Source organism: Aspergillus pseudodeflectus, assembly GCF_044049435.1.
Source record: "Aspergillus pseudodeflectus strain CBS 756.74 chromosome Unknown BJX68scaffold_44, whole genome shotgun sequence".
Classification (NCBI taxonomy): Eukaryota; Fungi; Ascomycota; class Eurotiomycetes; order Eurotiales; family Aspergillaceae; genus Aspergillus; species Aspergillus pseudodeflectus.
The window spans coordinates 130,622-145,253 of record NW_027263820.1 but is presented as its reverse complement, the minus strand read 5'-3'; the positions used below and the strand labels follow the sequence as shown (position 1 = coordinate 145,253).

At 52.4% G+C, this 14,632-nt stretch overlaps 3 protein-coding genes across 3 annotated transcripts; 1 reads left to right on the top strand and 2 right to left on the bottom strand.

Moving 5' to 3' along the window:
* Positions 1–272: 272 nt before the first annotated feature.
* On the top strand, positions 273–5,273 carry BJX68DRAFT_153458 (putative anucleate primary sterigmata (ApsB)). The gene is made up of 2 exons (XM_071036713.1): positions 273–2,341; positions 2,389–5,273. Exons 1-2 carry the CDS (start codon positions 419–421, stop codon positions 5,095–5,097), a joined length of 4,632 nt encoding a protein of 1,543 aa, XP_070895800.1. The 5' UTR covers positions 273–418; the 3' UTR covers positions 5,098–5,273.
* Positions 5,274–5,282: 9 nt separating this feature from the next.
* On the bottom strand, positions 5,283–6,554 carry BJX68DRAFT_243664 (nicotinate-nucleotide diphosphorylase (carboxylating)). The gene is made up of 3 exons (XM_071041182.1): positions 6,318–6,554; positions 6,176–6,231; positions 5,283–6,116 (listed from the first exon to the last, which is right to left on the bottom strand). Exons 1-3 carry the CDS (start codon positions 6,471–6,473, stop codon positions 5,375–5,377), a joined length of 954 nt encoding a protein of 317 aa, XP_070895799.1. The 5' UTR covers positions 6,474–6,554; the 3' UTR covers positions 5,283–5,374.
* A 2,135-nt stretch (positions 6,555–8,689) lies between these two features.
* On the bottom strand, positions 8,690–10,041 carry BJX68DRAFT_153433 (galactose mutarotase-like domain-containing protein). The gene is made up of 2 exons (XM_071036712.1): positions 9,324–10,041; positions 8,690–9,266 (listed from the first exon to the last, which is right to left on the bottom strand). Exons 1-2 carry the CDS (start codon positions 9,821–9,823, stop codon positions 8,768–8,770), a joined length of 999 nt encoding a protein of 332 aa, XP_070895798.1. The 5' UTR covers positions 9,824–10,041; the 3' UTR covers positions 8,690–8,767.
* Positions 10,042–14,632: the final 4,591 nt, after the last annotated feature.

Below are 14,632 nucleotides of genomic sequence, written 5' to 3'. Positions count from 1 at the left end.
CTTCATTGTTGTGAGTCCATTCCTCTCTTGGCCTTCTCAGCATCAACAAGCCGTTGCACTAGCCTGCCCCTCGCCAATAAGCGCTATCCCGTGCTGGCCGCCAAGTGGATAAGACAAGCAACCGTCTCGCCCATTCAGGCATTCGCACCAGTCCAACCCTTCAAAATGTGGAGAGATCAGAAAAAGCCAGGCTAACTGTTTCAAGACTAGATAGATAGGCTGTCCAAGCGGTGCTTTCTCCGTCACCATGTCGACGGCTCCCGCGGCCCAAACGTCTCGCAACGCGATCGACGATAACGCGGTCGACGAGGTTTCGCACAAAGCAAGGCGCACTTCATTCTTTTCGTATTCCGGTACAATATACTCAGATGCAGACCTAACGACTTTCGACGAAGAATTCTGCGATCCATTGGATTACATGCTGGTACCCTTTGAGGATACGCAGTCGCAGCGGGTGCCGACCCCAAACACAACAATCAGCATGACCAACGAAACTGCCGCGACCGCCCTTGAAGAGCACGACCGCGACGACAATGATCCTAGTTTTGACCTTTTACCTCCCTTGCCCGATCATGATGACAGTAGTCTCGAAGAGCATAGCGATCGCGACCATGAGCGCACGGAGAATCAGACCTTCCTCGAAGAGGCCGAAATGAGGAGGAGACTGGCGGACGTGGAGTCCAGCTTCTTACCGGAGCCCTCAACAATCGAAGTCGCTGCCGCGAATCGCCCTACCGGTGTGGACGATACATATGTGGTTGGTATGGCGGGACAAAATGAGCAGGGGCATGAGCATGACTCTGAACTTGAACAAGCGCATGAAAGTGAGCATGAGAATGAGCATGGGCCCGTGCCGGTTTTTACAGAGCCTTCATGGGCGGCACAAGAGGAGTCGAGTCATGACCTTGCATCGACGAATGAGGGCGTCCCCATCCCGCACAGTCCTAGCCTAGGACCCGAAGATAGCACGCTTAACTTGGAGTCCACAATCGCAGATTCAATCGCCTCAACAGAACCCTATGAAGAAGATCACACCACGATGCTCGAGGCAATGCCGTCGTCGCCTGCGGCTGCGGCAGCCGCACGGATAGACAGTCGAAATCAATCACTCATGCTCGATGAAGCGAGTCGGGATCAATCCTTGTTGCCCGAGAGCGCCGATGAGATCAGTCAATTCTCCCAAGACTACTCTGTCGACCAGTCAGCACAAAGCGCAAATCAATCGCTACGGTCAGCGAGCCAGGATTTCCGCAACCCTTCCATTACGCATCCCCGGCTGTTCAGCAGTGAAGGCGCCGCCCCCGACCTAGATACTGCATCTCGTGCAAGCAGCCGAAGAAGTAGTCGCCCCAAATACCTCACCAGCCGCCAATCCTCACAACGACTCTCCTACTCCTCCGCGGCGAGCGGTGCAACCGAAATCACAAATAGCGATGCTACAGTGGGTGCCGACTACGCCCTGCAGTCAGGCGGCGCGGTACCGGAAAACTCAGACCTGAATGTCGGATCGCGACGTAACAACCTCGCCAGATCAGTCAGTTTAGGAAGCATGGCATCAGGAATTTCAGGGTATAGCGACGACAACGTCATTGAGAAGCGAACGATGAGTGGGACTACAGACAGCGGCCTTCAGACGTTGGACGAAGAAGATGCTCCACAACCAGAAGCTGCGGAGGATAATGGGCCGATGACCCCAAAAGCAGCGCCGCGCGACCAGGGCTTTCCAACGGATACAGTCATTGCAGAAAGGGTCAAAGACGTTCAGGTTCCAAGTGCATTCGTTAAACAATTCCGTGAGGACCATGGGATGTCGCCTGAGAAACGAGCTGGCATGACTCCAGGATTCACACGGAGCGGCCGTTCCATGACCCTGAAAGAGCAAAGCAGCACGATAGATCGTCTATCAAAGGAGAACTTTGACCTGAAAATGCGGATCCACTTTCTGAATGAAGCGCTCAACCGACGTTCCGAAGAGGGTATCAAGGAGATGATATCTGAAAATGTTGAGCTCAAATCCGACAAGTTGAAGCTGCAGAAAGAGAACCAGGGTTTGAAGCGGAAGATTCGCGATTTAGAAAAGCAGGTGAAGGACCAACAGTCAGATAAGGAATCCATGCTCAATCATGACCCCGAGGGCTCTGATGAAGACGACCGAGGTTCCGCTCAGGATGAAGAACTACTCTTCTTACGGGAGCGAGTGGAGATCTATGAACTTGAGATCGAGCGGATGAGGTCGGAGAGTATGGCACGGGAAAGCGAGAAACGAAGACTAGCAGAGATGGTCAAATCCCTCAGCGAGGGCAGACCAATTGGGTCGGATTCCGGGGCTAGGGAGGAAAGAGTAAGTGAACCCGATGGCATCGCCTACCTCTTACTCATGTGCTATAGGATATGTGGAAGGATATGCTCGAGGCTGAAACTGCTGCTCGCGAACAAGCCGATGATGAGAACAAGAGGCTACGGGAAGAACTTATGCGTGTCAAGAGCGAGATGAGCTTCGCCATGGCTCCTGTAGCCCCATTAAGACCAGGACAACGTGACCGTGGGAATTCCATGGTGTCCTATTCTGCCGCTTCTGACAAGGAATTCCATCGCCATACTGGCACCGGCAGTTCTTCCAGTTCCACACTTGTAATGGAACTGGAGCTGCTGAAACAGGAGAACGCAGAGCTCCGCAAAGAAGTCAGTGCCCAGACTTCAATGCTGACGTCGCGAAATAGAGAAAAGGAACGACTGTACCAGGAAATCGAGGAGCTCAAACTCGGTCAACGCCGCGAGCGATCCATTGCTGGTGACAGCATCCTCGATCGATCCGCTTCCAGAGCTCACGGGCGATCTTCTTCACGGACCAGCGACCGCACGGGACAGTCTCCGATTGATGATGCGGAACGGGAAGACCTAGAAGTTCGGAACGGGCAGCTGCGTGACCAGGTGTCCACGTTGAAGCTCGAGAATCAAGCGATCCGACAACAACTTGACGCTCTTGAGAAAGATCTAGAAGCTATGGACAAGGCTTACCAGGCTGATGTTGATCAAGCTAATGAGGAAATTCAGAGCCTACAACAGGAACGGGACCAGGCGTTGCAGATGGCTGACGAGCGGGACGCAGCATTCCAAGACCTGAGAGCTGAAGCACAGGAAGAACTTGACGCTATGGGAGACGAGCTAGAGCAGAAGATCGAAGATTGCCAACAATTAACTGAAGAGCTGCGGACTCAGGACGAGAATCTCAGAGCGCTCCAGGCAGAGATGCGATCGGCGGGTGAAGGTATTATTAGGCTTGAGGAAGATGCGCAGAATAACCTGCAACGGTACAAGGCCGTGCAGCAGGAGCTGGAAGAATGCAACCATGAGATGGAATCGCTAGAGAAGAGCCTATATGAGGCAAATGCCAAGGTGCAACGTCTCACAGTCCAGATAGAGTCGAGCCATAACGAAATTGCATTCCTACGGGAGGAGCAAGACGGCGACAAGATCAAGATTGGCGACCTGGAATCAGAGCTCAAGACTTACCAGGTGAGCCTGCACAGCGAACGCGAAAAGACACGAGAGTTGGAGGAGCGCCTCGCCGAGGAGAGGCATCAACGCGAAGTCGTTGGCAGCAAGGAGAAGCAAGAGGTGCAGCGAATTATGAACGAGCTGAACCGTGAGGCATCTGCGGCCAAGGAAGATGTTCGCAGGCTGAAGAAGAGCCTCTCGGCGCAGGAGATTGAAACGGCCACTTGGAAGGAACGGCTCACAGACCTGGAGAACAACCTTCGTGAAACTCTCGGCGATCTTACAGGCAGCCGGTCCAGCTTGATCTCCAACATTATGAAGTTGCAGAAGGAGCTGGAGAGCACTGCACTGGAGTTGGAAAGCACGCGGTCCACGCTAGATGAGAAGGAGTCGCTTCTACGGAACCGCGACGCGCTGCTCGAAAGTCATGGCTTGGAGTCTAGGAAACTGTCTGAGCTTCTTGACCGCGAGCGGCAAGCTCGCCGTGCAGATAAGCAATCCTTCGAGCAGGCCCTCAGATCCCACCACCAGGCTTCCCGGACCATCTCACAAAACAACTCTCGCATCTCTGAACTCGAAAGCGCGCGCAGTCAAGACCGCAAGCGCTTCGGCGGCCTTGAGCAGCAGTTCCGGGAGCAGCTCAATGAGCGGAATGCAATGCTGTTGACGATCTGGAAGCGGCTATCCACTATGTGTGGGCCGGACTGGGCGCACTCAAACAGCTTGATCAATGGCAACCTACCTAGTCAAGAGGTCATTGGCAACATCTTGTTCTGGCCAGGATTTAGCCGCAATCTTCTTCTGGCGGTCAAGACTCTGGAGAACGTGCTATCAGGCTTTAAGGGCCGCATTAAGGATGTGGAACGAGGCCTGACGAAGCAGTACCAGACTCTTGAGCACGCCTTTAGCTTACGGATAAAGAAGCTCGACCGACTGGAGGAATCAGCAATCAACATGCGCGCTCAGCTCCAGACACGAAATCAGACCGGAATGTCCCCCGAGATATCCAAGCTGCGCGGCGAAAACCGTCTATTGAAGGCCGAACTCAACCTCCTCCAGTCGCACTCGCGCAGTCGCAGTGGAGTTGTCGTGGATGGGACAGGGTCTCCTCGTAACTCGACTATCGATGCTGATCGCGGTCCTTTGGTTCGCGCTCACTCTGCCATTGAACCATCCAAAGCTGTCGCACGGTCTGGCATCCCCCAAGCCTCGCACATCTCCTCAGCGACAACACTAGTTGAAAAAACCGGACCCATGGCCCACCCCAGACACAAATCCGGCGACCCCGGCAACCAGGAAGTTTGGATCAAGCGTCTCCATGAGCTCGAGAAGCGGCTCAAAGCCGAACGCGAAGCACGTCTGCTCGACCGCAACGGTGCCCGCAGACGCCTTGAGGAGCGTGACGCTGAGAACAAGAGACTCCGCGCACAGCTAGAGCGACAGCGCGTCCGCAAGGGCGTTTCGACCGAGACGTCCACCGATGATGGCGGTCATGAACCGGGGTCTGATCTTACAACTGGTGACGAGGGTTATCGAACTCATCACGATGACCATAGTTCAAGCGAGGGGGAGGGCATCACGGTCGATATCGAAGTTTGATTTCCTTCTTCGCTTCTCTTCTCTTCTCTCTTGTCTCCTGTTCTTCAATCGTCTATTCTTATGCATCTTTAGCGAGCCGGTGTTGGATTTGGACTTCTCTATTCTTCCTGCCTATATACCCCGGATACCTTAATGGTTAATGCTGATGCCGAATGATGTACCTACTCTACTTACTTTTACGCGCATTCATAACGAGGGTGATGATCATTTCAACTTGACTTACAAGTAGTGTACAGTCGTCTTTTGTTCTCTAATCTATCCATGGGGCAAAGTCCTTCTACCCCCGTAGGGAAACCTTCAATGAGAAATCTACAATCCCAACGCCCTGGTGGATGGAGCTCGTCGACAAGATATCCACATCCTCACACGCATACCCGGCCGCATTCTCCTCATTCAACCCTCCACTTACCTCAATCAAAAACGCCGCCTTTCCAGCCCACTGCTCCTTCAACCCCCTCGCAGCCTCACGCACCCCCTCGGGCGTAAAGTTATCCAGCATAACCACATCCGCGCCAGCCCCAATCGCCGCATTCGCCTCCTCGACACTCCTAACCTCAACTTCAACTTTGGTAGAAAACCCCCCAACAGCCTTCGCCGCCGCAACAGCCTTCGGAATCGCCGCAGCAATATCCCCCTCCTCCAACGCCTTCCGCTCCCCCTCCCCCGCAGCCCCCGCCGCATTATTCGCACACGCCCAAACATGGTTATCCTTGAGCATAGTCATACTACTCAAATCATGACGATGCGGATCCGCACCCCCAACGAGGATCCCATATTTCTCGACGACGCGGAACCCCGGCGTCGTCTTGCGCGTCCCCGCGAGCGTACCCTTCCAGCCGTGCGAGCGGAGGATGGAGTTTAGTTTTGAGGTCTTGGATGCGATTCCGGAGCACCGCGCGAGGATGTTTAGGGCGACGCGCTCGCCGAGGAGGATTTTGCGAACTGGGCCGCGGACGGTTGCGACGTGGGTTTTTTGGGAAGGGGGAAGGGGAGCGCCTTCGGGGTGGTGCCATTCGACTCTGTTTGTGATGGCTTGTTAGTATTGTGTTTTGGGGAGAAGATGAGTGAGGGGACGTACGAGCATCCGAGTTGCGAGAATACCTCGTCGAAGAAGGGGACGCCGGCGATTATACCCTGGTCATTCGCACACCAATCAGCCATTCCGTTCGCAACCACTCACTACGCAGCGCTGAAAAGCAAAGCAAGTAGTTGGAGCATACCTCGCTCTTCCCAAGTAGTTTCGCCTCACCCTCCGACTCGCCGACGACGAAGCCGCCATAGTCGAAGCTGGGGCAGTCCTCCTCAAGCCATTCGGAGATGAGTCGCTTGTAGGAGGTCGGGAGGAGGTGCCGGGGGTCGCCGTGCGATGAGGCCATCTTTTTCAGTTGTTGCGATATGATTTCTAGGGATCAACGAGGGGAGAAGACGGGGAGGAGAAATTGTGACTCTTCCTCAGACTCCCCGCGTTAAAGCGGGGAGGGGCTGGCCGGCGGTCGCTCGGGAAGTTCCGGGGTGCTGGGCTTTTGACATGTCACGAGGTCGAGTATAGATATCGATTACAAGAAGTACTTGGAGAGAGTACAGAATATCAAGTAGGAAGCAGAGAGGAGTATCAATAGATCAATCAGACTGTTTACCCTCGGTAGTATTCGCAAAATGCGCTTTACAGCACTCGCGTCACGTACGGTACAGACAAGCCAAGAAATTCGAGAAGCATAACGTAACGAGCATAACTATCCAGTCCAAACTTGGAAGCCAGCTCCTTTGTTCTCCACGACTGGGGCACGCCCGACGGACAAGGAAACGACGTGGTCCCAGGTCGAAGACGCATGTAGCGAATACGAAACCGAGCAGTCGCGCAAAAGTCTGGAGGCACTGGGACTCGCCAAGAGCAACCCGAATACGAGTAGCGAGAGTATGGTGAGTGATCTGAGCTCAGGGATGCGACGCCAGCTGCTGTCAACGTCAGTACAAGACAGGCTAGAGCGTCGCGAGACCTCTGGACTCTAGGCGCTACCTAGGCGCCGTTCTCTGGCAGTGAAGGCCAACAGATTGGTCCGTATCTCTACGAAGTCCACTAGGACGGGGGAACGAGCATGCACAGCCTCGAACAGGGCGAGGGTGAAACGGCCGTTTGGCTGTTTGAACCTTGATGAAGCATATGGAGTCGTGGGACTCGTGGCGGCTGCACTGCCTCAGGGGTTGCGTGGGCTTTCGCAGGCAGCATCGTTTCGTTCGGTGCCAAGGCCTGAGATATGATGCATTCTGGAGACCGTGGGGACGGAGTTATGATCGGGACAGAACTGGGGCAAACGGAGACCGGATTGTCTAGCAATGAGAGACTTGGAAGTTGGAGGTCCTTGGATTCTCTGTATGGCGGAGCAAGGCATGTGACGGTCTCCTCTGCAAATGTCAAGGCCACTGCCAATCTCGGCTGACTTACCTTGCTTGATTCCTTGTAAGTTATCAAATCCAAGAACCAAGACTTCAAGAGTCGGACTCGATGCGGGGTAGACGCAGAACAGGATAAACAAACAATGCGGAATCAGGATTCCAAATACAACCTAACAATCAATCGGAATCAAACTGCAATGCGGCAATATTCTCCGGATGTATTAATGCCTCATCCGCCGGAGGCTGGAGCTTGCTGCTTGCCTGATCTTCTGATCTTGTGATGTGGCTGGATCACCCCTTTATCTCTGCCGGTCAACTACCCCCGCACGCCAACAGCTTCATCACGGCATAGTAACTTGACGCATCCCTGCGCGGGTAGGATTTAAGCCGGACATATGCCTGTGTCCGATTTAGGCTGCGGTATCACGGCAACCGAAGAGAAATAGCTTGTGGAGGTGCAGAGTTCCTTGCGCCTCGCAAATCCCACTTTGGCGGCCAAAGTCACTGCCCCAGCGTCCATCTCACAACGTTGAACGGAGAAACCATCGCAAACGCATCGCCAAGAACTTTCTCTTGGCTCGACAAAGAAACAACTCCCGGGCCTGAAACTGATCATCTCAGTTTGCCAACAGCCAAGTCTTCGACTAGCGCAGCCTAACAGCGACTAGTCACAACCAAGGCTGGGCGACAAATGGACGGACCCTGGATGCTCGATGTCTCCGTTCCGAAGCTGCGACACCGAGAGATCGCCGTAATGCGTACATTACCGTACAGATGTTGCGAGCAGGGATATCCCGGCTGCGAGAGATCCGAACTTGTATTTTACAATTCTCGACTTCGTCCGAGGCTAGAATGGTTGCTGGGCTTCGAGAAGCCTTGGCGCTCAGGAACCGGTGCCACATACGTATTACGTAGCTGGCACCTGAGTTACTGTATGTCCGTGTCCACTTCATATGTGGCCGAGGCTACCCTGATTCGGTTTCAGATGAGTGATTGTATCGAGGGTGGATATGCTGACTCTAAAGAATTTTCGCGGTGGAGCTGGCCCGCTCTGAGTCAACGGATCATGACAGCAGCCAACCTCGGTTTTGATGAAGTCGGTAGAAACGGCACAGCTTGAAACTACGAGAAGCTCAAGCGCCTAGCAGCTTAGGCGATATGTGCTACTACAAGCATACAGTGTACTGGCTGAGATACTGCAAGGTATGGTAGACTTCACTTGAACATACTTTGCACTAAAACTCGAGCATAGCACACAGCCTAAGCTTCAATCCAGCTAATCCCTCCAGCCCTTGTACTGGACCTTGCTTCCATACTTCTCCCCTTTCTTCAGGACCACCGTGTGTCGCCACTCAGGCTCGTTGATCGCGTTGACATACCGACTCGGCTCGATACAGAACCCGGAGAACGGACCGCGAGCAGGGTTCTCCGCGTCCGCCTCGGGCACATCGATGAACGCGCCCGTGTAGAACTGGAACGCCGGGTCGGTACTGGATACCTGCAAGTTGATGCCGGATTCCGAGTGTCGGAACTCGGCGAGCAGCTTCAGAGGTCGGCTGCGTGTGTCGATCTTCACGTCTGTCTGGTCGCGGTCGATGACGAAGCAGTCGTCGAAGGCGGTGTTGGGCCCGAACTCGAAGGGCTGCGTCGTGTCGATTGGGTGCTGCTCAATTGGGCCAAGAGGGATGCCGTTGTCAAGGGGGAGGTAGTCTCGTGTTGCGAGCTTCGCGATGGTTCCTTCTGCGGCGCTGGGGCTGCCGCTGAGGTTGAAGTAGCTGCGCAGCTGCTTGTTAGCATTGCCTTTGTCATGAAAGGTGGAAAAAAAGACATACCTGTGGTTTGTGATATTGACAACAGTCTCCTCAACGTCACCTCCGACAAGCTCAGCCTCATACTCGATATCTAAGATCGACCGCGGGATTCCGTCCTCCACCACCTCACTAACAACGTAGTAAACCCTCAGTTCCACAGCGCCAGGATACCCCTGGTCGCCATCAGGACTCAAAAGAGTATACTTCAACGCGGTCCTCCCATCGCGCTTCACAACCGTCGGCCCGTCAAACTCCAGTCTTCCGAATCCCTGACTCCCACCATGCAGCGCATTCGCGCCATTGTTCGTCTCGAGCTTATACTCGCGACCGTTGAGGTTGCTGATGACACCGCCCTTGATACGGTTCGCAACGCGGCCAATCGTCGCACCGAACCAGGGCTTGTTGTGCGCCTCATAGTGTTCCTTCTTCGTGAATCCCTGGACGATGTTCTGCCCATCCACGTTGAATTCCTGGATGATGGCGGCGAGGTTGAGGAACTTGACGGATGTGTGGTCGCCCATTTTGCTTTCTTTTTTCTTATTCTCTCTTTTGTTGGAATAAAGCGGCGCGGAAGACAAGGTAAGATGGTCGATTGTTGAAGGAGAGTTGCAGTGTTCCGCCGGAGCTTGAGCTTCATATACGTAAGTCAGTCAGTGGAGGGGTTCAATTGCTACCCCGCAATCAAAATACCCGCAACAGTCGCAAGCAGCACCATGGCCGCCCCCTTGACGACACTTATTTACCCTACGATAGGTGGCTTTTTCTCGCGCGGTTAAATTGTCAAAAATCTGGATGGAGTTCGCGGAGTCGCGGGATCGGCTTATTAGGCTAAATCAATGTCGGATAATCTCACTGAAATCATCAACAATATTTAGGATGAAGAGTGCTGCAGGCGAGTCCTCTCAGTCTGAGACTTTGAGCATCTAAAGTAACGCTGAAAGGTTAAACTACGTTCTATTAGTAGTCTCGGTTCTTGGTGCGTGGGGAGCCGTCGGAATATAAATTGCTAGACACGAGCTTTAAATAGCCGTCATATACTCCACGGAGAATTGTCTGTTGCCTTGGTTCGTAACACATGATGGATTTATCTGTCTCTTGAACACCAACTTCTTCCATAGTCTTCAGGCCTCAAAAGTTGTCATAACGACCAGACTTAGCTAAGCAATCTATCGAGTCGCCTCGCCTAACTACTCCGTATCTCGACCAGCAATGTTTCCAACTCCCCAGACTTCGACGCAACTCGCCGATCGACGCCCGCACTCTCAGCCTCAAAGCGCCCTTCTGCACCTGCAATGGATGTCCAATGTCCAGTATCAATCTTACTTACGGCCAATAATAGATACTCTCCTCAACTAATGACACAAAAAGTCCAAAATCCTGCCAATTGTCTAGTCAGCACAACAAACACCTCAGACACCGCTGTAATTTGCAAGTCGGTCGAAACATGACCTTGATCATTAGGTATCTGAGTCATGACCCCTAAACTAAGTCCGTTGATCTCTGGCATCAACCTCTCCACAAAGTTCGACTGCGCCCGCATCGCCCGCACATCGCATGGCATCGCGCCCGGCATCAGTTCGGCGTCCGCGGAGATTCCGGAGAGGTTGGCTTCCGAATTCCGTGCCGATGGTGCATCGAGGCGGGTGAAATCCCGCTTACAAAGACCGATCTTCTTCAGGATACACGGCAAGCACATGCTTAGCCCCTAGCAAGGCTTTTGGTGTCTGGACTCAGGAGATGAGGGAATAGGACAGGGACGGGGACGGGAAGTACTTTCCTCAAGATTGAATGATCTACAGGTCCGACACAGGGGCCCCTGGACACCTACATTTACTACCTACGTGACAAGGTATTCCACTGTGTCTCGTGCTCGTGATTTATACGCTGAGGGAGATAGGTACAGGTACCTGGGTCGATGTCAATTTTGTGGCTATAGCTAATTAATTCATGTTTCCGAGCTTGACATGCCAACCTGTCAGAAGATCATGCACCCATGACTGTTCGGAAGCATTATGCTCCCGTCTATCGGAGTAGTTGGGCAGTGCAGTGGGCATCTCAAAAAAAGTTTTATGCGTAGAAAAATGTTGTTGTTGCAATGGGACAATTGGCCACTTAGCCTCTTAGTATGTTACCATACGTACTTATAGAGCTCAATGGATTTCAAGTCTAGAGGTCAGGCCTTATTCTCTAAGTCCGTGCAGGAAGTCCATGTTATCCTCGACCCGAAATCTAGCTGTTCGATGAGGGATAGACAGATTTTATGTCGATATCAGAAAAGCCTGTGCTGTAGCTTGTACGAATCCACCAACTCTCCCGTCATAACCTGGCTCTGGACGGCGAAGAGTATTTAAGGTACATTTTGCCGCCTTACCCTGTCGATTCTCTATAGCGTCCGCCGTGGCAGAGTGCAGTCTGAGGCCTCTTTCTTAGGGTTAAGTATAGCATACCCCAGCCGGCTGGTTCGTTCTTATATACGGAGTGCGCGCCGCTGATCTAAACTAGTGCTCTGAGAGAGTGCGGACAGTTAGGTTTTAGGGTGCTTATGTACAGGGATAGCCTTGGAGGGCACATGCTGGCTTGGAGCAGTGGTACATACAGGGGGATACAGGTTGGTTGTGCTCTTGATTACAAGAGGGCGAAGGAAGACCGTAGTCTAGTAGAGAAGGTTAACAAGAACTGAGAGACATATGAGGCCTTTCTTCCTCTCTATGATTTGTCTTTCAGCAGGGCTTTACTAGTACTTATGAAATGTAGGTACAAGCACAAGTCTTGTCTCCACATAGTGCTGCATGTCGAGCCTAATCGGGTACTTCTAGGTCTTTTAGACATCAACAAGAAAGTCAAGCACTCTACACATGTACAAGAACGGTCAAGACTTAGATTTTGCAAACTTCGAACCAACAGATACTTGGGGCTATGGCGAGACCTATAGTTACGACCCCTTTTACCAAACACAAACTCACCTCCTTATTCCCTTTCTAAGCATGAGAGGTCTGTCGCAAGCTGAACAACCCCAGCCCAGCCCCAGAACCCCTTATGGCGGCAGCATGCATCCATCATTGCGCACCAGCTGTCAGCCATGGGCGACGCGATGCGCGGATAATACACGATGGCTTCGTAAGCCATTGCTCTGCTCGTCTAATCACCGCATCCTGATCCTCCCTCAGGCCGACAGCGTCCCATGATCATAATCCAGCTGGAATGACAGTCGCATGGGCATTATTGGGCATTGGCGTCGAAATCAACAATCGCAACGGGAACTTTCTCCGATCCTATTCCGTGCAACTGTACAGCGCTGTAATTTTCCAAGACCTGGGCACGGTCATAATAGTGACCATATAGTGGACAGTGCAACCCGCGGCGCCCGGCTCGGCGACGTTGGCGAGGTGCGCGAAGAGATGCGAGGCGCGGAGCAGTGAGCGAGCGCATCCTGGCAGCCTGGAGGGGTCGGTATACTACCCTCTTAGGTAAAAGCCGCGGACGGACTCATATGTGCCCGATGCCGACACCGTTGTCCGCTGGCACTTGTCAATCATCATACATAATCATAATCAACTTGTCTTGTCTCGACTCTAGTTCTTCGTTAGGATGAGTCATCCTCGCATTTACCTGCCAATGTCAATGGACCTCGTATTTATGGATTGAGGTACCTATAGCCTATTGGGGAATGATGCAGAAGGCTGGGAGTGGGAAGCGGACAGCCAGCCTGCAGGCGACCGTTGGAGCAGAAAAGCCAAAGTCCAGGCTAGCCCTAATCAGCACCTTGCAAACTTCAAAAGTGGCTGGAAGTCTGAAGAAGGATTTGTCGGCATTAGAAATCAGCACGAGCGATTAGTAACTCGCCCAAATCCTGAATGATAATCACTGATCAGTCATGGAACAAGTCACAAAAGGTAGATAGATACATGTATGGTAAACTCTACTCGTAACCTTTCCAAGTTGAAATCTTGCGTTTCTAGGTCAAGTCGCCTTCGTATCGAGTTCACAGTTATACTTTTGCTAAGCGAAGTCGACCATCAAGGTCCTTCCTTTCCTTCCCTCATCTCGATCATTACCTTATTGTAGTGGTGTTCAACGTATGTTGGATTGACGCCAGACTTACCACATCATGAATTCATGATGCTTACTCCTGGCCCCACACCTCGCGAAACTGAACCGAGCCTAGATCTATACGTCTTATCCAATCAATAGCGCGGATTCCATAATCTAGGGTTTGCAAGTCAAAAAGTCGGTCACTGTGGCTTTCTCTTTGATCTTTGGGTAATCATCTTGCGCGATGAGATGGCTTGATTAAGTTGATTACTAGCAGCTACCAAATGTACAGTCAAAGGGCGTAGACGACATGTCAGTTCTTCTAAGAAGTTTCGTCGGTAATCCGGATACACAAATGCAAACATCCGACTTTCGCTACTTTTCTAAGCACCTGTTTGGAAGTACTAGGTAGTCTCCGAGTCCTGTAAACCCTGACACCAGACTCCGCTTGTTCCAACGCTAGGCAGTTCCATCGATTTTCGACGACCCAAACCCGCCGCAGAACCCGCTGCCCTAGACTCCTCCGTAGCTGCCTAGCACTAATTCGCTGGGCTGCAAGCTGGATCATCCGCCATTGCGATCGAATTCGGGGGTCGGAGCATCGGTTTCTCGGACATAGAGCTCGCCGAACGAAACACCAGAGAGCTGAGGCTAGAGCTCGGCTCGACACCTGACTTCGGGTCTCAAGAGTCTTGGAATCATATTTCCTGTTTTCTTCGTTGCTCCGGTTCCTGGGCTAGTTTCAAAGCTACAGGCATTGGAGTTGGGGTCTTGAGAAAAATACGAGCGTTCTTTCGTCTCAGCCCCAGCTGAACCTGACTAGATATGATTGATGATGATTACGGCCGTTAGCGACTTCTAGTACTGCTACTATTATGTTATCTGAGATGATCTACTCTACTCCGTATGTATGGTGCAAAACAGCCAAAATCAAACAGAACAAACCACCATCCCAAGATTTTCGACTTTTGCCCCCCCCCGTACCGGACTCGGTAAGACGATTACAGTCCGGACCCAGAATTGTGCGCTGTACCGGAACTGCTGACAACAAGTCGGAGATAAGAATTCAGCGAGAGAACGCCTTGGCCTGACTCGTGACGTGCTGGATCCTGCCCTGTCCAATACTACATTCCCCCCTCACCCCTCTCTTGAACCTAGCCACGACAAGGTCCGATTAGTCAGAGGCGTTGGTTGCATTCTGCAAAGCGACGTCATTTCGATGTGGATGTTTGATTTCTTTTTTTTTCCTGATTTTCTTCAGGGTGAGCTTGCCAAGGATTATAAGGGGATTATTGTGT